We start from the raw sequence: 27945 nt of genomic DNA, 5'->3' as shown, positions 1-27945 counted from the left end.
TTTTTTAAAGTTACAAATTGTGCCAATTTTGTTAATCCAGAAGTCAAATATGCTTAAAAAGAAAATGACGGGGCAGAGGGAACAATGTGTTCTACACATTTTTGCCAGTTTAATATTTAGTCTCAAGTACTCTTGCAGAACCCAAGCTGATACTCAGTTCTAAATGCATTTTGGCTGCATGAAAACCTGGTCACATACCACCATTAGGCCTTTGTGTGCTAACATTTTAATCCAACGAACACCTTTATGGCAATGAGATCGCTATATAGGCAATCCAGATGTTGTCAAGCATATGTGCATGCAATCTTTGCATATGCTCATTTTCCTGTCCCATGTATTTGAATGAAACTCATACAATGTTTAATAAAGAAGAAACAAATCAGCATGAAAGTCAGATGTGTGTTTTAATAGTTAATACAATTATTGATAATTCAATCAATATTTACAAAAAAGATCACAAAATAAGATCATATCACACGAGATGAAGATCTGAGTGCACTTGTGTGATCTCACATTCAAACATTTACCACAGTTACCCAGCAGTGATGACCAGGCAGCCATGTGGCTTTGTCCCAAGGCTCTGGGTGGGTTGCACAGACAGCTGCGATCCGTCGAGGAGGATCAGCAACCTGCAAAAGTCTCTCAAAACACATGCATCCGTTGGCAGAACAATGCATGCACATTTGCTCACAAACGACAATGCGGCATCAGGTTACTGCAACGCTCTAACACCGCGTACATTAAGGGTGGAGCGGGTTTACCTGCAGACCACGTGGTGGTGGCCGAACTGGAGGCGGGGCGTGGCGTACACGTCATCGCGTAGCTGTAACGCAGAGCGTTCCGCCTCCCTGAGTTGGAGTCTGCGCAATGCTGTGAGACAAGGAGAGCCGACAAATGAAACCAAATTCAACTCGTAACATGCAATTCAAAGAATTCTGTTGAACGCCTTGGCTTCAATGAAACATTGTTCGATACTACCACACATTTAAATAGTGCTAGGTTAACAATAAAACCATTGGCATTTCACGCACATATTACTGTCTATGGTTTTACAGCTGCCAGGTCGTCGTCTCGTTCCGACGAAATCAAGTCAGGTTTCGGAAACACGTCAGATTTCATTCCTGAAGAACACGTCCTCGAAGTCTCGCTGTTGGAAGTCCAAAGATCTGTCGTAATCAGAGTCCGACAATGAGACAACACTCTCATCAAATTGGACATGATGACTCTGCATTGAGAAATCATGGCTTACATCACATGTCTCGAATGAAACATCTAATCGTTCAGCGTACACCAGGTCCATTAAATACTGGGTTGTGTTTCTTGGTGCCATGGCAACTTGTGGAATGTAACTTTTATTCCTCGTAGCTGTAACGTTACCGTCGACACGGTTCAGACACAACTGTGGTCTCTTGACTGACCAAGCACGGACCCGTCGCCTCCTTTCGCTGATTTTTGCACGCAAAAAAGTTTTCCTCTTTGATTTTGACCATTTCTTCTTATGAACAGTCGCGGTCTCAGTGTCTTTCTGGTAGTTTCCGTTCATTGTCATAACTTCAAGATACATTACCCAAAAAAACAGTCTTTCGTTGCCTAGATGTGAGAGATACAAAAACCACAGAGTGATTGAAATATAACAGTAAAAAAAGAACAAAAGAGCTTCGAAAAAGAACAAAAGATTCAACTGCTGCTGACTCCTCGACGTTCAAAAACGAATGACAAACGTGGCCGATGAACGTGCGAGTTACATACGTTACTTAAGGAACTTGCGGAAGTGACGTTTTTCGTTTCCAACGAATCAGCTTTCGTCTAGTCTTATTCGGCGGTGACCATGAGACCATTGATTTGAACCGATTTGGACACAGTGCCCCGCAAGGGACCTATCAGCAAAACATTGCCACATATTCAAACATGAAGAAAAGCCACCGCCGGGAACACTATAAACACACAAACAAAATAGGTATAAAAGCCATCCAACACATGCACGTTCATTTTAAAACATCAAAACATTGTTTTTTCCCATTCCACTACCCCGTATCTCGTGTTTTTAAACGCAAAAATCGCGTTCAGTGAGATAAGCTGAGATAAACGTTTGATCATGTTCTGTTATTCATTTACATTAGGTTAGTCAGTCTGATTATAAATGCTGTGCTCACGTTCAAGCAATTTCAAGTTGTGCGACAGTCGGTAGCTGTAAAAACAAAAAGCTATATTTATGTAGTAAAAAGTTGTCTATAAAATAGTGATGGCCGCTTTCGAATAGCTGCTTCATTGAGCTTCGAAACCTTATCGAATCTTTTGTTCCGAATCAGTGGTTCGGAGCGCATATTTAACTGATCAAGTAGTAAAAAAAAAACAAATGTTGTTGAAATCATGTCGAAGAACATCACCCAAACATTTATTTTTTCTAAAACAAAAGCAGCGAGATATCTTGTCGACCTCACCAAAATGTCGGCGCCCCCAGGATCCAGGAGGCCACGTGACGCAAATGCGCCGTCTCTCTGCTAGATAATCCTGCATCTTGAAGCTCTCTGCTGCCATCTTTGAGAAACTTACGAAAAATAAGATGAATCTATTTGAGAAATACATCTTTACTTGCATCAATCTCTTCTTCAGAAAATGTCCGAGCTGTTTGTTCTTTTGTTGAAAAAAACATTCCCTTTTCAAGTAGTTCTCAGGATTGCCCGTTTCGAAGGGCGTATTTGCATTAATGCACCGCCATTTACATTACAGTAACAGCAACGCCAGCAGTTTTAGTCCAACAGTTTCGGGACGCGAGTTTGTAAATATGATAAGGGACAATGTAAAAATGAAAGACAGCACAACGGGTCCTATCTTAGTGAGTATCGAGCTTATTGCGCTTTTTATGTCCAATCTAATTTAACAATCTGGGACATTTATTTGGAATATGTGCAACATCACAGATCTCGACACTAGGTTAGTGCTCATCGAGTAGACATGCGGGTTTGAGACCACCACAGGCGGAACAAAACGGGATGCTGTTTACGTTTCATTGATTGAATAATTGTGCTCATGATCAATTTATAAATGAACACATTGTGGTGCTTTGGCTAACAAGGGCCAATAATACCCATTTAGTATTTATCGCACAAGAACATAGACAGCGCTGGCAAGGTTATAACAGATGCATAAACGTGTTTCTCAACTAAAAAAGTGGATGTAGCCCCCCCCTATATTGAACTCTCCCCCCTATATTGAACTCGCGAGATGTCGACTGGGAATCGAATTTTGTCGTCTTGTTTTTTTTCTTCTTCTTCTTTTAGACACATATAACGATTCAGAAAGATCATTCACTGAAATTACAAATTAAAACTGCGACAAGACATTTTAACAGGGCAGTTTTCCACGAGGGTCCGTACATAGTGTGTTGATTTTAAATAATCTATATATAGGCTAAATATACAGGTTTTTACGCGGCATTTTAATAATTTACCATGTTTATGCTGTAGGTTTCTCCATTCACAGATGTGGATGTGACCGTCAACATTATCTCTGTCTCTACTGCCAAACTACAGTTTTAGCAAGAAACGATTTTGAAAGTCATTCCATTGTTTTTAAGCAGAACATCCTGAAAGGTAGAATATAAATGCTTTCGTTGAGATTATAAACTTTAAAATATTTTATTTCTGTAATAAAATAATTTATTTGTATACTTTATAGTAGCCTTTACCGTGTAGGGTGCGATGCATCTGCAAAACAATATATGTATATGTTTCATCATCAATTCCACATTTTTAAAGGTTTATACTTATACTATAATTTATAAATTTGTCCTGGTCAAAATAATCTCACTTTTCCTGACATTTTACATTGTGATATCACATCAGTCCAGTAGGTGGCGGTATGTATCGACTCTGACCGCCGTGAATTAATAGCAGAAGGAATAAACGTAACCCTCCATTTTCTCTTCTAGTGCCCTTCGTTTGTGCACTAGCGCCATGAGTAGCGCACTTGATGACTCAAAGACAACAGACGCAAGTATGGACCACGAACTTTACACTGTACAGAGTCCCTCCGAGGACATTAAGGATGGCCCAGATCATGCAGAATTCATTTATAAGAGTGAGTAGCGATTAAATGTATGCATTTAAAGTCCCGTTGCATTTAAATAACTGTCCAATTTGAGCAGTTTAGCATTGAGCTGGCCACGTAAATTGGATGCATGTATTATACAAATCACGTGTCTCACCCATATTAATATCTGCATGTGTCTTAATGTGTATGTGCATCAAGTGTCAAATGAAGAATTTGTTAGATTCGTGAAGTTGCGTGTGACCAACGATTCACTTTTCACTGGAAAGAGAAATTCTTCAACTCTGGCTTATAGGTAAAACAATAAACACCAACACACATGCATAGCCATTCAAGTCTTTGCACCAATAAATAAGTATACAGTAGTTTTTGCCAACAGCCTGCAGCAATCAGTGTTTAAAATCTGCATTTGTAGGGCCATCTTGAAAGAGCTTGGTCTGCAAAGGGAAATTTCTGCCAGCCAGGCAAGGAGGAAATGGGAAAACCTAAAGATGAAGTATAAGGTATGCTTACGGTTCTCCTTTCACACAGGCCCCCAGCACTGTGCATTTTAGATATTGCCCATATGTAGCAGAACTGATGCAACTTAGAAGCTCGTCATAAAGACCTTTCAATCTTCAGACAGTGCTCTGCATATAGATATATACACACACACACACACACACACACACACCTAAATTACATTTAAATATTAAACAATAGAATGTCATTACATTTAAGGATGACAAACATTATTTAATAAATATCTAAATAACTATTTGAAAAGTATGGTAATAGGATGAATGTATTATATACCTAAACATTTTGTTAATTTTGTGTGTAATTTTAATTAATGACATTTTAAAATTATACATCAGAATGTATTTAAGAATGACAAATTATATATTCATATAGTAAAAATCTCAATTACTATTTAAAATGTATGGTAGTAGCAATAATGTATTATATACATACACATAACATTAAAGTTACACACAAAATTAACAAAATTACATTTTAATAAATATAAACATCAGAACGTCATTTTCATTAAATGTATATTCATATTATGTTTAATAATTTTTTACACACATAAGTAAACATCATACTGTGTAATCACACTCTACCCCCCTAATCTGCATGATCTTGCCCTCTGCTCACAAACTGTTTGTGTCTGTGTACCTTGTGTGTTTCAGGAAATGAAGAATCCCCCACCTGGTGTTTCAGTGAACCCCACCAACTGGCCGTGGTTCTCCCTCATGGATGACGCCATGGAGGGTAGACTCGCGGGAAGCGAAGTCACCGTAGACACTTCTTCTGTGGGCGATGACAGCGAGTATCGGCCGAACAACACCACGCGCAGGAGGAGCAAGAGGGCGCGTGAGCCGAACAGAAGCGAGATCGAGCTGTTTGTCGAAGAGGATGACATGATGTCTGAGGATATGGGGCGAGACAGGGCAGATCTAGACAGAGACAGGGATGAGATGGAGCACGAGAGGGCCATTCTGGAGAGCGACAAGGCCGCTATTGAATACGAGAGGATGGTCCTGGAGCGGGAGAAGATGGTTTTAGACCGAGAAAGAGCAGGAGTGGAGCGAGAACTTGCAGCACTGGACCGAGACAGGGCCTCCCTAGAGAGAGAGAAAGCCGCTGTGGAGAGAGATAGGGCCTCTGTGGAGTACATCCGAGCTCAGCTGGAAAAGGAAAGAGCGATTCTTGACAGAGAAAGGGCAAAGCTTGAGCGAGAGCGTGCCGTCCTTGAGCAGCGTGGGATGGAAAAGGGGGAGCAGCCGGCTAATCTGAACGACAATTCAGAAGGAACTGACACCTCTAGTCCCTTAGTGATGGAACCGGCCTCCTTAGAGAGGAGGCAGAAATTCCTCAACCTGTTTGAAAAGCTCATTGAGAACTTCTAAAATAGAACCAATTGTTCTGAACGGGACCCATTATGTAAATGTCATTATTTTTGTACACCTTCTGTTTGAAGTAAAACCGTTTACTGTTGCCGGAAGTGGATTGTTCTGTGTTACAGTGATTGATTTTGTAATGTTAGTAGCTATTGTTTAAAGAGCACTTTGAAGCACTAAGTGTCGGTTTCATGCCTTTGAAGACTTTACAAGCTAACAACGAAAACGTTAAGCCACCTCTGTTTTGGAGAGGTCATCAGAAATCTTTATTCAGGTGTGATTATTTCCATACAAAACACACAATGCTGAGCACACAAATACCCCCCCCCCCCCCAATCATTCTCAAACCCCTCAGCCAATACAACAGATTTCATTTTGAAGGCCACTGGTCATAACAACAGCTTGAGATGTGATTAACCAAAATATTGCAGTTCTTGTAAAAAAAAAATTCAGCTTACATATATTTATATTACAGTACAGACTTTACAACAAATTCATTGATAGAATGCTTTTATTGCATTAGTCAAATTTACCTTTCAAGAAGTTCTGTGAGCACCAGCTTCAATTAGTTTATGCTAACTATGATAAACATTTGTTAAATTCTATATGAATATTAACAATATTTAATTTACAAAAAAACATATTTAAACAATTTGGGCTGGCTATTGCAGCTAGCCCCAAACAGGCAACCAGTACAGCACACAAAATGAAGGTTTTTGTCGTGTTCAGATTTGCATTTGTAAATTAATGACGTCTTGTTTTCCAGTTTTTGATAAATAAAAAACTTTCAGATTTATGCATGGATGGTTCTCTGTTTCTCTAAATATGTATGGGTGTTTGAGACATTAATCCAGATACGACTACAAACCTACATTATGAAAAGTATGTACTGTGTAAAAAGGTAGAAATTCAAGCAGCGTAGAGTTGGAGTGTCCACCAGAACTGTGAGAGTGTAGGTTTATGTATTTATGCCAACCTCCTTTAAAGACAGCCATTCATATCCAAGTGTTTGCTTGAGCCGAAAGTAAAAAAAAAAAAAAAAAAGAGAAGAGAGGTACGCACAGAGGAGTTTTGATGCATGTGCATACGTGTGAGTTTTGTATGTGTGAATTTGAGTGTGCGTTTTCCGGCTTAAATAAGGGCACCAACGGGGATACGTGGCAAACATATGTAGGCCTGTGGGGTTCTGCTGAGGTTGATGGGATTACCGTCCAGGCGAACGTCCTCTAGAGCATTGCGGATGTAATTTAAGTCATGTGGATTGCAGAAGGTGTCCTCGTGTATCATCTGGATATTGTTATTCTGAATGATAAAACAGAATATTTTAGATGTACCATGCAAGTGCATACATATTATGTATTTTTTTAAATTTATTTAATGTTTACATTTTGGGTGATAATTCATAATTTTACCATAGTAAAGATGTCAATATTAATTAAAGAGCACTATGCGGATCACCAGTAATATTGACAATAAATGTAATGCTTGGTTTAGGTTATTATTTTCTCTGCCATTCATAATAACCTTAGCAAATTTCCCCATGTTCTCAAATAGAATAATTTCTAAATGTTAGCTGCCTCCTTTAAATTAGAATCTATACATAAATGTTAATATTTCAGTTACGTGACAAGTGCCATAGATGTCCACAGTGTGGCACTAGTGAGGTGGGAGTACAGGTACCTGTAGGTGCAGGGAGCGCAGACTGTCAGGCAAAGGAACTGGGATGTGGTCTATGTTGTTGTCAGTCAAGTAAAGGTAAAGTAGCCCTGGCATGTCCTAAAAACAGAAAACATGAGTTGATGACAATCCTGTCAAACAAAATTAGCTACGGTACATTCAACACCTCTCAGTATGAGCAATAGCAGCCCTTCCCGTAGGGACCGGACCATCATCAGCTTTTCTGCTGTCTGGTTTTGTCTAATTTAAACTAAATGTAAACTGCTCCCTCAGGTCTACTTGTAGGCTATCACAGGTTCAAGTTCACACCATATGCAAGAAAGCACAGGAAAGAATGTGCCAAAGGCACATTTATTAAACTTTTTGCTTCTCTCACCTTGAAAGCTTCTCTCTGGATGCCAGTGTTGCCCAACTGGTTGTGACAGGCATCAATAAGAGTCATAGAGGGTGGCAGAGCAGGAAGTTGTCTAATACTGTTTTCCCGTAATATCAACTCTTCCAAAGCAGGAAGGCCAAAGAAAGCATCATCATCAATCCTGGAAATGCCGTTGCTAGTCAGATCGATCCTCTTTAATTTATCTTTATGACAACAAAAGACAAAAAGCCATTCAGTAAAATTTATGAAAACATCAGATTCATATTTTAGCATTATGCTAAAGAAATCAAATGTTGCTAACGCTATCAGATCAGGTCTAGATTTTTATACAAACTACTGTATATGAACTCTATAGGCCTAAAAAAACAGGAATAGTTATTTCCAACCCATTTACTTCTGTACTGTGAAGCATTTTCAAATTAAACTATATATTCAAATAGAAAACTGTAGGGCAGGGCAAATTTTATCCGTTTTTGTCCATTTTGACATTTGGTTTGGTTTTCCCATTAATGAAACACATACTCAAGTTGGCGAAGTCAGACTTGCTGATCCTGGCAATTCTATTGTAGCGGGCATAGAAATGAGTGGTTTCTTTGGCGAGGGGAGGAACACGGTCCAGCTTAAGGTCATCACAGTACACAGATCCGACCAGACAGGTGCACAGCATACAGGTAGCCATACCTTACCACCAAACCAGAAGGTGGTATTTAGAAGACAAACACAAACACATATTAAAAACACAGAAGCTGTATTGATCCATATCCAGCAGCAGCCTGATTGGATACACAAGTACAAACTTTTGTATCAGTCATTAAGAGACTGCAAAGCCACAATGTCTGACAAAGTCACATGAGCATGTGCTGCATACAGTACGTAGGGATACTACTCTTGAAGGGCCACCTTAGTGCAGGATATTAGCTCCATCCTCAATTAAACACACCTGAACTAATCAAGGTCTTCAGGATCAAAAGAAACTTCCAGGCAAGTATTTTGGAGCTAAACTCTGCAGGAAGGTGGCCTTCTAGGAGCAGGATTGGACAATCCTACAGTATAATATATTACACAAATTAATAGTGATATGTAGGTATCTTTGGTAAACAACAGAACTTCATCAGTTAACACTATACGAGTGAAATACTGACCTGTTGTATCTGTGTCAATATCTGTGTCAATATCAGGTAACCCTGACCCTATATCACCCCCAGTCCCCTCCTGGGGAGTGGTCAGGGTAGTTAGGAGTATCTCCTCCTCTTGTTAAACACAATAACATTAATGTGTTAGAAGACAGATTAGCACATGAACAGATGAACAATGGAACATGAAAGACAGTGAGCAATAATGACATTGAGAAGTTATAATGCATTATTATTGTTATAATGAACACACAGTTAACCAATATCAGCCAGTTACATGGGTTTCCCAGTGGGAATAACACTTGTAGAAAATATTAGCATTGATGAGTGCAACAATAAGTTCAATAGTGATCATAATTCTTGTTAATCTTGTCTAAACTGTCCTTGATTAAAAAATAGCCCTAACAACTGTCATATTTCTGACATAAATCTAAGTCATAGAAGTGCAAGGTATTGATATCATTGTACTGACCTTCATATAGGTCAGGAATTACTATGTCAGTGGTGACGTCTGGGGCCTCAGTCCCCCCAGACTCTCCTGACTCCAAAGAGACCACAGGCTCTCCAGTCTCTTCAGGGATGCCAGACTCTTCAAACCATTCAATGGGCTCAAGCTTTCCAGAGACCTCAGGCACCCCAGAGATCCCAGACTCTCCAGACACTTCAGCCACCCCAGAAATCCCAGGCTCTCCAGACACCTCAGGCACCCCAGAGGCCCCAGGCTCTCCTGATAACTCAGGTACCTCAGAGGCCCCAGGCTCTCCTGACACCTCAGGTACCCTAGACTCTCCTGACTCCTCAGGTGCCCCAGAGGTCCCAGGTTCTCCTGAGCCCTCAGATACCCCAGAGGCCCCAGATTCTCCTGACTCCTCAGGTACCACAGGTTCTCCTGAGACCTCAGATACCCCAGATGCCCAAGATTCTCCTGACACTTCGGGTACTCCAGAGGCCCAAGGATCCCCTGACACCTCTGGTAACCCAGAGCCTCCAGACACCCAAGAGATTCTAGACTCCCCAAAATCCCCAGAGGCCTCATGTGGAAGGGTTTCAAACATCAGGTGGAGCTCCTCCTCTTGTAAGAGACAAGGTGGGGTGGCAAAAAGGAAATTAGCCTCCTCAACAGCAGATGATAGATAACAGCATGACAACAATGCTGGCAATGATGATGAGGTAGCCATTTTGAAACAAGATTTTAACCAATACACAAAGATAAATGGTTCTGAATTACAGATCATGGTTACTTGCTTTAAAACATTTAGGATATCCCTCCCCACTGCGGTCTAACAGTTATAGACCATACTTTGGACACCACCTCACCCACAGAAAAAAAATACTATGCTGAAGTAATCAAGAACCCCCTTAATCTACACTTACAAAAAGGTGTGCAATAATTGTACCGTTAGGGGAACAACAGCTTCTCACAGGTGGAGTACCATTGAAGAGACATCTTTGTAACTTATTTACCCCTAAAAGATTCACAGTAGACCTTACGGTTACATATTATTATTCCTAAAGTACTAATATGCACCTTTTATGCGTGGATAAGGTACAAGGTTGCCAAAGGTACAGAGGTTATACCTTAAAGTATACTGCCCCAGTGATAACCTGTTGTATCCTTAAAGATTCTATTTTTGCACATTTCTTTCTCATAGCGTAAATATATCAAGTAAACCAAAGTCCTGAGTACTGACCTCTACCTGAAATCAATATTATGCCTGAACCAGAAAGCCCCGAGACTCCAGAAGCAAGGTCCCCTGAGTCCACAGAACCCGAAATGTCACCAGAGGCCCCAGAACCTCCAGAGCCCAAAGGCTCTCCAGAACCAGAAGCTTTGTTATCGAGCAAGTCTCCAGAGGTTCCAGAGCCCAAGTCACCAGAACCCAAAATGTCCCCAGAAATCTGAAGGATGTCAATGGGCGTCAGACGAAGCTCCTCCTCTTGTGCAAGACAAGGTTAGGTGTTAGAACAGTTATTAAAATTGGAATTACACTTAGAACCATTTGGACTGGTTCAGTAAAGACTATGAGTGATTTACTGGTTATGATGCACATAAAAAGCATAAGAATGATGCACATAAAAAGTTCAAGAATTATTAAAACTCATTTAACCAATCGGATTGCCAGTTAAATGGAACAACTGCATGAAATTGTTGGAAGGCTAGTCATGACTATTAGTAGTGTGTGCATTTATACATGCATGGTACAAACCTCCCTGAGCACTAGGGCCCATCAGAGTCCCTGACTCCCCAGAGCCTGATGGAATAAGCTGAGGCTTAATGGGTAATTCCTTGTGGTCAATCTCCTCAACTGTCCTCCCTTCTTCTTGTTCTTCGTGCTCCACATTCTCCTCCTCCCCCTCTTCTTCCTCTTCAAATGAGGCACCATTTGAAGGATCAATGTCCTCATCAGGGCCCAAGGTGTCAATCTCTATCTGCAAGAAGAATTCAGGTCAGTATACTCATTTTTGTCATATTACAAACCAAAACATGGCTTTCTCAGATGGCCGATGATTTAAAGGACTGACAGAAAGGGCTGTGTCAAAAAGACTGATGTAGAAGATAATTATCTCAATCTGTTAAGGTACCCAATACTGCTCCTTTAGGGCCACCTTTCTGCAGAGTCTAGCGCCAACTTGAATTAAACACAACTGAATGTGCTAATCAAGGTCTTAAGGTGCTGAAGTCTGCATGACATTTGTCCTCCATGAGCTGGATTGGACACCCTTTAGCTATACCGAATTGATTCATACCTCATATTGTTTTAAAACTGTGTACGGATGTCCCAATACAAACCATTTATGCATTAGATTTATGTGTCCTACTAAAGCATAAAGTCTTGCAGACACATTTGATTGTAAGATAAACAATTCCAAGGTTCAGTAAGAGGTGTGACTCAGCAGAAGGCTATCCCTTTGAAAGAGTAATGGGCTTTTCACTACGTATCAGACCTGTTCAATCAAATCTTTTAAATTCGCCCTCTTCCTTACAATTGCTAATTGTTGTAAGGTGTGAGACAAATTACAGGTCATATTGATGTGCTGATTTTTAAAACCTATTCTATTCATTTAAAAACATTCTCTGCATATGTTGTGATGTTGACCAGTTCTCTCTCTTTTTGTATTTGATTCCGCTACAATCCAGAGTGGGGAGCTGTGAAACCATTCACTGTCTCATCTGCAAACAGCTGCTATTCTCTAGAAATGGTCCTTGTGGAACCAAGACATACATGGTAGCAGAAAAATCCATATTTCTGCACATTTTCTTTCCTGAGTGTTGTATTAACTCCAGAGACGGCATCTCATTTGTCTCAATGTGGTCGACTTGAACACACTAAAACGAGATTAAAAAAATAACATAAGTAAACTATAGAGCAGTAACTTGCAAATGCATAAAATGCATTACACTATTAATTCAGCATATGTGAAGACAAATGGCCAAAACCTACTTAAGATGAGAGCCCATAAAACAATAACTCTTAGAGAGGCCTTGCTTAGAATATGCATGCTTTTCATACACCAAACTAGTGAAACATGCAAAGCCAAATGCTAATAGAATAGCTAAAATAAATCAACGTGTACAGCAATAAACAGTGACATTGACTCATTTCAGATACCAGGATGCATGAGAGCTTTCTGGAACCACAACCAAAATCTTTTCTACAACAGTCAGGCATGTGACTCACAAGCTTGTGCTGACATTTGTTCTTTACTGAAGCTATAAAGAAAAGGGTAGACAAAAGATGATTTTATGAGGGAATTTACATTGTGTAAGTGTTGTGTAAGTTGGAAAGTATTCAAAATCTTTCTGTTGTTGTAGTTTAGCATTGCAACAATTAGTTTTATCCTGTTACAGCTTAGTAAGGGGTCATTAGGTTCAACTGAAAGCTAATTTTATATTTTCATCAGCTGGGACTGAAGATGATGGTGAAATATGGAAGTAAGCATTTATTAGGCATAGATGTAACTACTTGCAGTGCAGCTATGCATTATATGCCTTTATGCTTTTTCAGAAACCTGTAAAACAGTCAGATGTTTACTAAGTTCGTACTTTAGAGCCCAAGATTCACACAGCATCAGCAGCAACTTTTTGACATCAACTCTTGTGAGAGAGTAAAATACTCATTTTATGTCCTAATTAATACATGAATTTACATAGACAAATGCAGAAAGACAAGCACCATATCAACCTACAAGCACTCTTACATGTATAAGTAACCTCAACTTAAAACTGCATAAAAAAAGAAGAAACTTACCCCAAGAGCCAAACTATACTGAAAGAGTTTTACGATTCACTCAAGTTATGTAAAGTAATTTTTTTTATCAGTTTATGTACATTAAAAGTTTTACCAGCAATCTAAATCAACTACTGTTCTGAAACTGTATTTCATAATAGTAATAATAAAAAAACTTTCCACATGATGAGAAACAACAAATAGTCCCACAAAGTTATATTCATAATATCCTGAAGAGCTGAAAACTAAAGCACATTACACAATGAAAATGTGTTGTAACTCACACGTGTGCTTTTGGTTGTGGGTTTAGTTTAACTTCATAACATTCACATCAGGATCAAGTTAAGTTTTCTGGCTTCGATGTGATTCTTCTAAAAACTCATATTGGCTTTTGCCAGTCAAGCATAGTTTTAGCCTTCTTTAGCTATCTTTCTTCCATGCTGAAGATGATAAACTGGTCGTTGTTTTCATTGTTATATCATATTTATTATTGAGTATTTTTCTTCAGATCTGTAGCTTAACTTCTGGCCAACTGCACTGAACAGTTTATTGGCCAGAAATGTTGTAACATCAACATTTAATTTAATAAAGCATGTAAACATGGGTAAAATTAAGCATTTTAATACCAGACATTCACTAATTCATGTTCTTAACTAAAATATTCTTTTCTTTTCTCTGTGGATGCTGATACAAAAGTAATTTTGGAAATGACATCCAAATAGTCAGTAAGCATTAGCGAATTTAGATGCTCTGAGCAACTATTGATGATGTGAATGTGCATCTAGCTAAAAAAGGCCATTTAAGTGAAATAATCTGACGTGCCAGTATGACTACTGTTGTACAACTATTGATTATAAGTGAACTTCAGTACTGTAAACCTGCCAGCGTCTGCCTCTCATTCAACAAGGTTGTGCCAGTGGAAAATTCAGAACATTTCACGTTCAACAACATCTGGTGTGGCCATTATACAGATGATATGTTGTGTAAGAGAAGTATTTCTTATATTAAAGAAAGAAATATAAATCAGTCTGACACACTCAGAGCCGGCCCGAGCCTATTGGGGGCCCTAAGCAGAATTTAATTTGGGGGCCCCCTCCCACTATGCGGAGTCACCTGTGCTTGACGATTATTGACACAAATATCACGCAATAATGATACAGTGAGATTATGTATTAATACAAAGTAAATACTAAATAAAAAATAGATAGCCTACTTAAATAAAAAGGTTTTGACTTTTACTTTACTCTTTTGCTAATTCTTTGAAACTTCTTAAAACAAACTGTCTCAAAACATATCAAATACATTATTTGCTAAAATAATGACTAAACTGAGAAATCAGAAACATAATAAGAGCAAGGGTTCAACAATGACAATTATTGTTGAAAACTGTAAAAATATTATTATTTCTCAACTGTCTCAATACAGTGTAACTGTCCTCAAAATCTTTTTTATTATTATTATTGTAACAGACTTTGTTGGATTGTACATGACAGAATCCAACAAAGTCTGTTAATACCGGTAATGATGTACTGGCGCTCGTTGTATATGTGTGTATGCAATGTATTTTTCCCCTCGGGGCTTGCCGTAGAGCTGCACAAAACATACAGTAAATAATCATGCAAACATACTTTTATCTTGCTCTTTTTTTCTCCTCCTCTGTCCTTTTCTTCTTTCTATTTTCGGCACCAGAGGGATACGTCCTTTTTTGTGACATGGCTTAACATTACCGTGACTATGCGCAGTTGCGCACAAATTGTCTATGCACGCGCGAGGTATCTAGATTATGCGCTTACTTTTTTTGTCTTGAATTATTCATTTATTCATATTCATTCATTTATGTCACTTGTTTAAGTCATCTAAAAAATATATTTTTCGACTCGATTGGGGGGCCCCCTGGTGGCCAGGGGGACCCAAGCAGCCGCCTAGTTCGCTTATGCCTCGGGCCGGCCCTGGACACACTGAACTTTGCTACACCAATATGCCTCTGTCCATGAGTAGTTCTTTAAACAAAATACATTGAAGAACAAGAACAAAAAACAATCTTTGAATGCAAATGAAGTATGTCACAAATTGAGTTTGTATTGTAAAAAGGCAATTTACTGAAAATGATGGTTCTTATGAAGAACCATGGTTCTTACGACCGCCTTCGGTGTATGAGTGAGTGAGTGAATGGGTGAATGTGAGGTAATATGTAAAGCGCTTTGGTGGCCATTGGGTCTTTGAAAGCGCTATATAAAATGCAGTCCATGCAGTCCAAGAAGACGGGACTAATATTAGTATGCACAGCCGAAAAGTCATCTTTAATCGGAGAGGATGAGTAAATACAGGCCAACATGCCCTTGATGACCTACCCTGAAGCACAGCAGCTGGGTTAAAACAAGTTTCTAAATGAAAATCATAAACCATAGACTGACATAGCTGGATACGATTATCCCGAGGAACATTTGGACCAACTGACCAAATGAAAAGTTGTCAAACACCCTGAAGCAAAACTAATGCAATACATTCCTGCATGACAATTAGAGCCAATGCTTGAGCATTTGCCCAACAGGCTGGAGGAAACTAATGATTATGTAAAGAGAGGATTCGTAATCAGGGTCCAGATATAAATGAGACTTGATACAGAACTCTTATATGCAACATGTAATTAAAAACAAAACTTGCTTGTTTGAGTTCAGGTGCTAATGCAAAGCCCATTTATGCTCCAAAAAAGCGGCAAAATAGGGTCAACCCAAAATCTCAGTTATTGAGGTCACAGCCATGAGCATATGAATGACTTTGAATGACTCTCTTACCTGTGTTTCATCAATTTCATCGTAATAGTCATATAAATCGCCGCCATCCACATTTAGGTCTAAATCCACGTTGTTGTTGTCATAGTTGTCTAGTTCTGCTTGTCGGGCGTATCTGGGAGGAGAGGCTGCCACCACACACAGGACCAGGAGTCCCCACATCAACCTCAGCGTTACCATCTTCCTGCTACACAGAGTCAGATTGATTAATGTCTAGTGATATCTTAAAATGCCCATGTAGAGGAGCAACAAAAGAGAAGTAAACAGGGGACATGTCCATAGATAGGTACATAGATATGACAGCAAAGATCCAAACCAAATCCAATTTAGATTTCCAATAAGTAGTTTTATTGTTACCACCCATGCATTTACAGTTTCTGCAGAGTTTTGTGGCCATAGGAATAAAGACTATTGAGCTTTGTAGGGTTGGAGAAGTGTTCATTTACAGGATGCAGACAGCCTGTAATACTGATATATAAGCCTCTAAAGTCTTTAGCTCACTTACAAGAGCCAAGAAGCCACTGCCTAAGACGGCGGCCATCTTGAATCCACTCAGTGACTGTTTTGTGTGTTGAAAGGTCAGAGGTGAGATAGCTGACATCATACAGGTTTCTTTTTAAACATAATTATGACACATAATGCATTTTTACACATTTTCACACACACACACACACACACACACACACACACATAGCAAAAACATAACACACATTGTGAAAAAAAGTTAACTCATAAAATATTTTTTAGTTCTTTATATCTTTGAATAAACGTTCTATATGGTTCCATGAATAACCCCCTGACACCTTTAAGAATGTGGGTAGATTACCTATCGCAAATTCATGCTAATGGAAAGACAATAAAACATGGTTATTTTAACATTGTTCAATTTCCAGCTAGTCATCAGCTGGCCCAATGAGAATCTGCAGACTTTTTTCCATCTTCTGTGCTGATTTAGGTCAAAAATTCTGCTGATTGGATCCTTTGGATCTTTTTTAAAATGAGTTCTGTGAGAGCAGATTCTACAGTTAGAATCCCTATAGCCCTATAGTTCTTAACAAACAATGACCAAAACCTTTTATGGATCACAATTTTAATGGTGTCTATGATAAAGATTTGTGAAATATTTAACTGAAGTACTATTTAGTTCTCATATACTTTCTCATCCTCATCTTCTTAATCTCAATAATCACATAATGTTATTTTTTATTTTTTCTCTAACAGTAGAGATATATACATTTCTTTTGAATGATAAGAGGCTCACAGGAAAGCAATGACCAACTGGAGTGGAAGAAGAGAAGGGTGCACTTGATGGGCAGACCAAGTTCTGGTCCTCAGGGTGAGACGGAGAGAACGAAGCAAGAGAGAGAAAGAGAGGGATAACTCTTACAGAGCCCCTTTATGTGTGTCTGACTCTACACTCAAGTTCGAAATTCCACCGAGGTTTGTGGACAGCATGGCAATGAGTTACTATCTCTCTCTCTCTCTCTCTCTCTCTCTCTCTCTCTCTCTCTCTCTCTCTCTCTCTCTCTCTCTCTCTCTCTCTCTCTCTCTCTCTCTCTCATGCACACACATTCACGTAACTCGATGAAAGGCTATTTTGGGGCATAGCTGCTCTCCAGAAACCGCTGCATTTTTAAACATAAATCAATTCCCTGTGGGCTTCAGACAGCCAATCAACATATGCCATCACATCATGAGTAGATATTAAATAGTGGTGATATCGAACAAAGACAAAAATTTGTTCTGTTTGTAACTATAAAAAAATAAACTCTCTCATTAAAGCTGTAGTGTACCAATGCCTGACAGCTTCAGCAGGGAAATGCTCAAAGAGGGACTATACTGAACACAGAGCTCGGCTTTTACACACTCCCAGCAGTGTTTGCAGTATGTACACCCCGTGTGAGTATGTGTGTTAGAACTAACTATCCCGATGTTGTTTTTGGCTCTACCCAACAGCATTCCTCATGCTCATTCATTCTACTATTTCTTCTTCTGGTGCAGCAAATGTATGACTTTTTATCCTCCAATAAGTCAAAATACTAAAATTTACAAGCTCTGTAGCTTAAGTAAACACATATTAGAGACATATCTTATCTGTTTAGTAACCCTGGTCATTTATAACTTATCAGATTTGTAGTTTCTGTAATACGGCCTTTGACCTTAAACACATTAACAATGTATAAGACATCAAAAGTCTGTGACAGCATTTACAGCTCTTCATCACATTATGCAAACTCTTAGATTTGTAAATCTTAACAAAATCAACTATCCTCTTAAAATCAAGCAGAAGCATCATCACACCCAAAATGAACCCCCAAAAAACAAGGAATGGAAAACTGACCAATATAAAGAACACGTATGAATTGCCATCATTGCCACACAGGTAACCTGTTCGCCCACTTTAAACTGTTCTAAATCACTGTCAAAATTATAAGAACATTATGGAGAACGGAATGATTATACACTGAGCCAACAATCCAAGTCTCAGTAAAGTCGATTTTGTGTATTAGGATTTTTGAGGCTTTGCAAATGTGCATTATTGTTACAAGAATTACAAATAGATTTATAATAAATACCATGGAGTGCACCCATATATTATATCATAAAGCCAGTCATATACAAATACAAAAACTTAAAAATCAATGAAAGCCTCAGTAGAGTCAATGAGGTACCAAGTGCCAAGTACCACTGAGGCTCAGAAGCAGAAGGTGAAGCCCTTGTGTCCGATCCCTGCTCTAAAGCACAGCACCAGCATTTAGACGAACATACAGAAGAACCCTTACCTCTTTCTCCTCCTTTCCCAAATGGTCCTGCTCTTCAGATCGGACAGGCAGAGGGTTGGTGGGCCTGGCCAATGGCAACAGGTCACTCACAGTGTAAATGCGAGTGTGTATCTGTATGTGGATGCTTCTGGGTGTGTGATGTGTTCATGTGCACACACTCCCAGACCTGTGTGCCCTACCTACCTGTGTGTGTGAAGGTAAGAAATGAGACTGAGAAAAGGGAGAAATTGAGTTTTGGTCACATCTACAGCAGCGCCCACCCCATACCACACTGCAACCCACACACACACACTGCAACCCACACACACACACACACACACACACACACACACACACACACACACACTGAATAGGGCACACAATTTGCACACTGACAGACCCCCAACTGCAAAAATCCTTTAATCCCTTACGACCGTCTTTTTTTTTTGTTTCCCAAAGAGACATAAGTTATTCGGTCCTAACTATGAGATATTTGTCTTCCTTTTCCTGAGGTGAGCGTGAGCCATATTCTGCTTTCATGTAGGGATCTGCAGGGCCCCAGCTCACAATGGGCCCTCTGTAAGGCTCCTCTGTTAGTGCAATGCTGAGAAGAGTAAAGGCCTCCATTCTGCTCTGCGCCAGGACTCTTACTACCTAGATGCATCGAACTGCAGAAAATCTGCTAACCTATTAGAAAGTGACATACAAGTGCCTGCTTCATGTTCGGTGGGATGTTATTACAGGCCTCAATCTCTTTTTCCATAATGATTCTCTTTTTTGGCGGCTCGGTAATCATATTCCTGCTGAGTCACAAAAATCCAATATTAGTCCGTTAAGGACTTCAAGCTATTCAAATTAATAAAAAATGGCACTTATTACATTTTGTTTGTCTCACTGACACATTTAAACACTAATCTCGCTTTGTTTGATTAATTGTGACGACGTTTAATGGGTAGGTAAACATATCTACTATTTGCAGCCTGTTTTATATAGATGAGCTTTAGGGGGACCAGAAGAAGTGCTTAGCTGAACCATATGGCATGCACCAGTAGCCATGCAAACCCACTGAGCAGAGCCAAGCAAATCCATTTACTTGCACGATCAATTTGAGCAGCACAGGCCTGCACTGTGTAATGGTGGATTTAATGTAACACAGTCAGTTATGTCTAAAGTCAACGTAACTGATGCGGCTATACACATAAATGCATTAGGCTTGCCGTATAAATGCAGCCATTGTTTTAACTGATACCCACATGTACTGTGCACTCACTGTTGCTCTTCCTCTCTGTCAGATATGTATAAATATTTCTAAGAAAGTGTTTCAATTTTGGGGGATTTGTAACCGCAAAGCTCTTGAATCATAAATATGTGCTGGTATAGAAGTTCTCATGCGCCATATTCTCATGAGAAGTTTTGCAATTTGTCTAAAAATCGTATTAAACAAATCGTCTTCAAAGACTGGAATTGCTTTTTGCTCACACTAAATTTTTAGCAAAGGCTAAAACTGGGTGCTTGTTAAAATAAATCACAAGTCTAAACACAAGTTACAATATTGTAAATGAATACACTGTTTGTGGATTATATCTTCATTTATGAGGTTGCCTGACTGGCTGCTCTTCTTGATTTGGACCCTTCAGGTCCTTATTCTCAAAGATCAAAGAGTTTTCAGTAACCAAAATCTTATTATGTAATAATATTGTTTACATTTATATAGTGCTTTTTCTGGGACCTCAAAGCGCTTTACATAGAAGGGGGAATCTCCTCAACCACCACCAATGTGCAGCATCCACCTGGATGATGCGACGGCAGCCATATTGCGCCAGAACGCCCACCACACACCAGCTTACAGGTGGAGAGGAGACAGTGATGAAGCCAATCAGTATATATATGTATACATGTATATAAAATGAGTCAGTGATGAGACAATGCTGAACCATTGAAACCAGTTTAATCAGGAACATCAAACAAAAGTTATCTTATATTAGAATTTCCCTTTTGTCAATCCTAATTCCTGTAATTTTCTCCAAAAATTGATAAATGAAAACATGAAAAATATTTGTCACATTTGTGCGTTGAAAAATAATATTCACCTTGTTTTATACCCTAGAGGAAAATAAATCTTAAAATCAATCTAGAAGGTTCACTGGTAGTACCATTGTCAGCTGCTAAATTCAAACTGTATTTATATATTAATAATCGGTATGTAACACTACAATTAATGACGGTGAATAAATCTGAACTGCTCAATATATAAAATGTCACATTATGTCATTATTGTACTTTATGTACAAACTGTCACACTAAACAGTAATTGAATATTGAAATATTGATTGTACAAAGATGTAAAGAAATGTTTAAAAAGTAGAAGTAAACTTATGTCAGTACATGTCAATGGCTACAACAGAGGCAATAAACAATTGTGATTTCTAAATTTTCTCTAATTTCAAACTTCTGTTGGTGCTGTTACTGAGAATTACCATGCATTCGATAAAATACAATAAACCAACGCTATGTACTAAGTTTACTACCAGAAAATTTGGCTCCATAATCAGACCACAACTCTTCTGTCCAAAAACACCCCAGAATTGTGTGGTGATGTAAAACTTTTTGGATAATGGTACACCTACCAAGATCGATTTTTAAAAAATAAAATAAAATCTGCACAGGATGGGGAAATGATATTACATGCAAATGAGGACAATTATATTTAGGAGCTTAGCCTGCTAGTTTCCCATATGCATGGAATTAAGGAAGGCACAGTGGTTTTCTAATACAGCCATGAGAAACCATTCACAAATGCACATATGAATCAGTATGATGGATCTCAATCCTGCTGAAAAGACCAGAACAGGAGACCCTCAGAATATCTTATATTTTGGATACTGGTATCCCCACCTGGGGTTTTAACTACTGCTTTCTTGGCCAAAAGCTCCACCAGAAAGATCATGCTAGTTAAACAGTTTTATCAGATTACTTTAAGTGGTCCACGCTAGACCAGTGCTAGTTCAGTACAATCAAGCATAAGTCAATCTGGACCAGCATGGAAACTCATTCCAGTCTTGGCTGGTCTTTTCAGCAGTGTATAGTTTTCAATATTTTACTGACTTTCCAAAAAGATAGTCCTTTATTGGACCCTTTTCAAGTGTTTTAGTTTACATGCATTTTCAATTCTGGTAGATGAAATGGACTGGAGTATCTAGATGGTCTGGCATCTTCATATGACAATAGCCCTGAGGAGACGGAAACACATCATCAGCTCTCGTGGAATGGGGGGTTTGATCTCATTACCATCAAGGCGAAGGTAACGGAGACGTGGGCCGTTCTCATCAAGGTAATCATCAAGTGCACCAGGTGGACAGATGTCAGAGCTATTCACACCTAGGAAAATGACAGAAAAATTATACTTCTTAAAGTCTTCTTGATAAAGTCACAAACATGTTTGTGCAATACAATTGGGTGCATCCAAACTTCAAGATTTTCTTGCTGTCAGTCAATAATTTAAGTTGTCTAAAGAGGTTCTAACAAAGAAAGCTTTCCAGAGGCTTCATAAGTCTTTAGAGCTTTACAAATAACCAAACAAGTATAGACTACAGTATCTAATGGTCCTGTCCTGACCAAAGCAAAAGTATGAACTGTGATACTTTTGAGACATGTCTGTATTAACTAATTAATAAATAATAATAAAAAAAAGAGAGTTATGGACTTACTCTTGATCTTATTGTGATCCAGATGCAGGTGCTCCAGGCCAGAAGAGATAACGGGCACTTCTGTGAGCTGGTTGTGAGAAAGCTGTAGATCCAGGATGCTGGAAAGGTTAAACACATTTTTTGGGATACCTCCATTAGCCAGCTTATTGCGGTTGAGCCTCAGAGACGCCACTTTCGGAAGACCCTTGAAGTACTCAACTGGAATCTTCTCAATATTGTTGCCATCCAAAAAGATCTGTGTAGTTGTGGGTGGTAGGCCGAGGGGCATGCTATTTAGCTGATTCTTTGCTAAATTTATCTGGATTAAGTTGTTGAGGCCTTTCAGACTGACCTCAGTCACTGTATCATCCTGAAGCTTGTTGCTTTGCAGATCCAGTAAGGTGAGATGGTCCATCCCAGAGAAGACACCGGCTGGGATCTTTGAGATTCTGTTTCGGGACAGCCGTAACTGCTCTAATTTGACAGGCAGAGGAGATGGAATGGAAGTCAGCAAGTTGTCTTCCATGTAGAGGTGTACAAGGTTAGACATAGCCTTAAGAGCGTCAACCTCGAAGCCTTCACTTGTGATTTTGTTGCGGTTGAGGTTGATCCATCTAAGCTGTGTGGCATTGCGCAGAGCATCGGTTGAGAGGACATCAATGAGATTGTTCTGGAGGTACAGGTACCGGGTATAGGGAGGGATGACAGGAATGCGTTTCAGACCCTTGTTGTCACAGTAGACAGCGTTAGGGAAGCTTGGAGGGCAGTGGCACTCTTTAGGACATGCCTGGAGCTGAGAGATCATGTGCTCGTAGGGAACTTCATCAGAGCGGACTTGGCTGGCCAAAAGAAGGGCCACAAATGCAAACATGAGCCACTCCATGGTTAGGTTTAACCTAGAAAAACAGAGACAGAAAAGAAGTAGCAAAATTATCTGTTAACAATATTAAAACTATATAACTCTTAGAGATCAAATTAGAGACTTCATTTAGTACTAAACAGGACTGTCACTAAAGTTCACAGGACTTTAAGGTTTCTCCCTTCAATGAGCTGGCCCCCTTGTCACAAGGTCTGGAACAATGTTCCTAGCTGTCCCCTGCCATACAAACCACCCTACAATTATCTCAGGTTCTCTCTAAGTGGATGAACTCATTGACAAAAAATTAGGAACATCCTCTAGTTAAGATACTCATTCCCTGTGTCTTCATCTTTTAAGTAGTAATCCTCTTAAACTCAGAATATGCTGCCAGGTCAGCCTTAATTGACTAGTGCTACTCATCTCCATTCAGGAGACAGTTACCTCTTGCACCTGGCCCTCATGTTGCAATAAGGACACGTACACATTAGACATCCGTTGGCCAGGTTCAATTTGTTGTATTCCTATTTGACCTTTAAACATTTAAATCTGTCAAATGCACGTTTGAGCTTCGTCTAATGTGTATGTGCCCTGATCCTCACAATCAATTATTATGGTATTCCCTCAGAAGTTTCCTTGCTGACATCCACATATTTCTCTTGGCTTAAATTGATCCTGTATGGATAAAATAAACAGAAAGCTCAAGAAATAAAATGTTAACACATATTCATAGCTGAGCTTTCTCTCCCATCTGGTACTGGTTTAAATTTTTGGCCCTGAGCTCTATAATCGACTGTCTGGAGATCATCTTCTATGGGCAGCGTTCTCACACTAAACCAGAGGGGATCAAAGGGAATCTCTGGATATCTAGTGAACAGGTGAGGTGAAACCAGCTTCACCTGTAAAGATCTCTAAAAAGTAAGAAAAATACTTTTAAATCATGACCTCCAAACTGGCTTTGCAGAAAAACAGCTGATATCTTTAGTACCCTAAATTAAGCAGCATACTTCTTTGTTAAACCAAGACAAAATAAACACAAAGTCATTAAGATTAAAGCAGATGTAAAAAATACTCATAATTCATGAGGCTTTCTACTAGAGTTTAGAAGAAACTGACAATATCCTTCCCAAAATATTTCAAATGCACAGAATCATTGCACAAATGCTAGAGACCTACCTTTGTCTTCTTGGGGCTCTTCTATATTTTTTGCTGTGGGTACAGATGTCTCAACTCTGAGCTAATTTGCCATCTCCTGCCCCTATTTGTAGTGTCAATGATATCTCATGATCCCTTCACAGACAGACACACTGGACACAACCTTAGCCAATCATAGGCTCTCAAGATCAAGAGTCATAATCCTTTGGGGACGGACACTGGCGTGTCGGTCAAAGGAAGACATGGGCCTTAGCCCAGTTATAATTAGGCTAATACAATATTACATTGGATCCTTCATCCTTTTCTTCATCGTCCCTCACAACACCACCTGTCTCCTGTCTTTTGAATAAACAAATGTCTCGATCAGACCGCACAATCTATCTATCTATCTATCTATCTATCTATCTATCTATCTATCTATCTATCTATCTATCTATCTATCTATCTATCTATCTATCTATCTATCTATCTATCTTCATAAGGACTCCCAGGTTGACTGGTAAATGATAGTTGGCCCACCTTATTTTTGTAGATGCCTACAGTTGCAAAATCAGTACTGAAAAAAGTCTGCTATTTAATGTGCACAATCACCAAAACGCATGAGCTGAAATTTTTGTCCCCATGGGAGCACTAGTCTGGATTTAGAGGCGGATTTGAGGTTGGCACAGGTAGCCACATATGGTGTCGTTGTTTGACTGCCAAGTGCTGATTACTTCTCAATTCCACTGACGACAACAACACCTTACTGTGTCATTGTAATCCGCTGCAATGGGCTCCTCCTGTTGAGACCATTAGTAATCCAGTCTATTAGCATCTCGTGTCAAGGATGGTGCAGCTCTACGTTAGAACCAGTGGTCTAAGGCCAAAGAGTACAAACACCAACCTAATCCAGTTACAGAATTTAAAACCTATTATTCACATAAATGTAAAAGAGCTCTAAACACAGTGTCTGCAAGATGTTTAAGTCTATTAAATTACTCTGTATCTTGGATATCTTTTTAACTTTATTTCAAAGATGACTTCAATACAAGCATACAAACTGTGCAATATCAATATACATCTAATACATAATATCAATAGGGAAATATTACAGACTTGCTATACTCTATGAATCTCTGAAACCAAGATCACACTACAAGACTAAACCTTGTCACCCTTTCATGTTTGTGACTAGTCTGCGACAAAAGCCACAGATCATAGCAAGTGCCAACTCTTTTACCGTCTGCACCTGTGAGACTAGACACGGCTTACAAATTTCAGACTGGATTTTCTAATCACCCAGTCTAATCACCCAGAAGCAATGAGAGCAACAGCCAATGAAATCATATTTGTGATTTTTGAGCTTTTTTCAAAACTGACCCCTTAAATGTGCACAGGGAAACTTTTTGTCCTGTAATGTCTTTCTTTGTCTTGAGTAGCAGGGATAAAGTAATCACATCAGTTGCTTATGATCAAGCAGTCTAAACTGCACTGTGCTAAGTGCTTATGCTATCTGTGCTAACTGTTAAATATTTGAGAATATCTTCATGACAACTCACTCAACACTTTTTTGAAATCTGAGACTGTTAAACAACATTTGAACATCTTTGTGTTTAATTATTATCTTTAGTAAAATAATTTACAAGCATATTTGACTGGAACAAGGATCAAATCCATCATAGATGTTAAAAAGAAATGATGTCTGAGAAATGACAACATGGTCAAGACAACTGCGGGACATTTATGCTTCACCTAACAAGAAACATGCTCTCATTTAATTTCCTGTTTGGGGCATTTTGTCTCAGGCAGTTATGTTACAACAAAATGCTGCACTTGTTCTTTCTTTGATATAAATATTATTCATAAAGAGCATCACTTAACTACAAAAAAGATTAAAATTGAAATAATGAATTGCACATTGTAACAATGTTGCTTACACAAGCAACATCTGAGACTTTCCTTAAAAAAACATAATGTGCTGTGCTGAAATCTGGTACAGAGATGACAGATATATACAATAGTATTTTGATTTATACCGTATCAAAAAATACCAAACTGCTATCATGGTTATTTTTTTTAATTTTTTTGTGCCATTTTTTATTAGTATTACACAAGCCATTTCAATGTTAGCTCAGTGAATACCACTACATAAGAAATACATATACATTTCAAGTTCGTGAGCCTGTAAATGCTGGTTATTAAAAAAATTCAATTCAAGTTTACATTTAATTTTTTACTTTATTTTATTTTGACATTCTGTTGACTATAAGTAACATTGCACCTACATGTCAACTAACTCTCAGAGTATTAGTTCAGTATTAGTAGACTGTTTGTAGACTCAATACTCCGCCACAGAAAAAACATGAACCCCCTATACCCACCACCCACTTCTTTATTGCATCACCACCAAATAAGAGACCAAAAAAAAAGAAAATGAAAATATTACCTGCTCATCTCAGTCATAGAGCTGATTTTGGTTTGCGCAGGTGGAGGCAAAGTGTCCGTTTCTGTTTTTGGGGATGTAGTCAATCTCTTGGTCCGCCTGCTTTCCTCTCCAGTTTGAGTCCAGTCTGCAGTTTCTCCCTCTTTCTTTCTGGTCCGGACATGCATCAGAAGACACAGCCTTATTAGATTACTATTGTTAGCAGTGTAACTTCCCCAAGGCCAAACCTTGACATCAGCTGGTGAGGTTGAAAAAGGGTGTGTGTGAATGTTTGACAGATACGTGTGTTGTTGTATATCCACAAGCGTGCATTGGGAACTTATTTCTAGCACAGCACTTTTTTTCTCTTTTCTTACTCTCTTCTCTTTGTGCAGTAAGGGTCTGTGGGGTATCGGGAAGTGGGGGTCCTTGGTAAATATGACACCCTCCAAACAACTGCAGGTGGCTTCGAGACATATAAGTCTTTCTTTTCAATATACATATCTCATCTCCGTCACTCACAACTTTGAGGGATCATGTACCCCATTAAACCAGGCCGCCCTGGGGCAATGCACGTCATCAAGCTGTCATTTTGCACTGATGGAGACTCGTTCCAACCTGTGAAAGGTGGAATTAAGCTGAAATGCAAAAACTGGTGAAATTACAATGATGCTAGAGGGTTAATATTCCAGCACTCTTGCTATATACCAGTAGGTCTCTCTCTCCTTGAGTTGTGCATAGCTTCACAATGAATGAAAGGGCAGTGTGTAGTAACCAGGCGACATCTGTTTCAACATCTGGATCCTGTTGTAGATATTTCAAGATGGAGAAGAGAAAAGTGGTATATAGGAGGTCTTTGATTTGGCTAGGACACTGTCGTCCCATTGCATAATTGAAAAAGGATTAAAACTTTGTCCTATTGAATGTATGCTATTGTCTTGA

The 27945-nt window shown here is 39.0% G+C and overlaps 3 protein-coding genes and 1 long non-coding RNA gene across 7 annotated transcripts; 1 reads left to right on the top strand and 3 right to left on the bottom strand.

Annotated features, from left to right (window-relative positions):
* Positions 1 to 385: 385 nt before the first annotated feature.
* LOC143741906 (uncharacterized) lies at positions 386 to 2466 on the bottom strand. Its single transcript, XR_013205272.1, has 3 exons — positions 1250 to 2466; positions 1032 to 1166; positions 386 to 870 (listed from the first exon to the last, which is right to left on the bottom strand). It is a non-coding gene; the product is annotated as an uncharacterized LOC143741906 (long non-coding RNA).
* On the top strand, positions 1936 to 6732 carry LOC143741903 (uncharacterized). Of its 3 annotated transcripts, none has more exons than XM_077234448.1 (5): positions 1936 to 1957; positions 3932 to 4080; positions 4252 to 4345; positions 4466 to 4553; positions 5226 to 6732. In XM_077234448.1, exons 2-5 carry the CDS (start codon positions 3957 to 3959, stop codon positions 5943 to 5945), a joined length of 1026 nt encoding a protein of 341 aa, XP_077090563.1. In that variant the 5' UTR covers positions 1936 to 1957; positions 3932 to 3956; the 3' UTR covers positions 5946 to 6732. The 3 variants fall into 3 exon arrangements, with proteins under 3 accessions (XP_077090563.1, XP_077090561.1, XP_077090562.1); XM_077234446.1 differs by lacking the exon at positions 1936 to 1957 and adding an exon at positions 2713 to 2836; XM_077234447.1 differs by lacking the exon at positions 1936 to 1957 and adding an exon at positions 3504 to 3593.
* On the bottom strand, positions 6177 to 16714 carry epyc (epiphycan). The gene is made up of 10 exons (XM_077234439.1): positions 16649 to 16714; positions 16147 to 16330; positions 11330 to 11552; positions 10814 to 11059; positions 9595 to 10194; positions 9132 to 9239; positions 8512 to 8670; positions 7990 to 8192; positions 7617 to 7712; positions 6177 to 7238 (listed from the first exon to the last, which is right to left on the bottom strand). Exons 2-10 carry the CDS (start codon positions 16321 to 16323, stop codon positions 7068 to 7070), a joined length of 1983 nt encoding a protein of 660 aa, XP_077090554.1. The 5' UTR covers positions 16324 to 16330; positions 16649 to 16714; the 3' UTR covers positions 6177 to 7067.
* A 4120-nt stretch (positions 16715 to 20834) lies between these two features.
* kera (keratocan) lies at positions 20835 to 27229 on the bottom strand. 2 transcript variants are annotated; one of them, XM_077234440.1, is made up of 3 exons: positions 27028 to 27229; positions 22613 to 23487; positions 20835 to 22283 (listed from the first exon to the last, which is right to left on the bottom strand). In XM_077234440.1, the coding sequence occupies exons 1-3, from the start codon at positions 27189 to 27191 to the stop codon at positions 22120 to 22122; spliced, it is 1203 nt and encodes a 400-aa protein (XP_077090555.1). In that variant the 5' UTR covers positions 27192 to 27229; the 3' UTR covers positions 20835 to 22119. The 2 variants fall into 2 exon arrangements, with proteins under 2 accessions (XP_077090555.1, XP_077090556.1); XM_077234441.1 differs by lacking the exon at positions 27028 to 27229 and adding an exon at positions 24624 to 25110.
* Between the last annotated feature and the right edge of the window lie 716 nt (positions 27230 to 27945).

Source organism: Siphateles boraxobius, unplaced genomic scaffold, assembly GCF_051911475.1.
Source record: "Siphateles boraxobius isolate OS27281-9 unplaced genomic scaffold, OSU_SipBor_1 19, whole genome shotgun sequence".
Lineage (NCBI taxonomy): Eukaryota > Metazoa > Chordata > Actinopteri > Cypriniformes > Leuciscidae > Siphateles > Siphateles boraxobius.
This window is presented reverse-complemented; position numbering and strand designations above follow the sequence as displayed.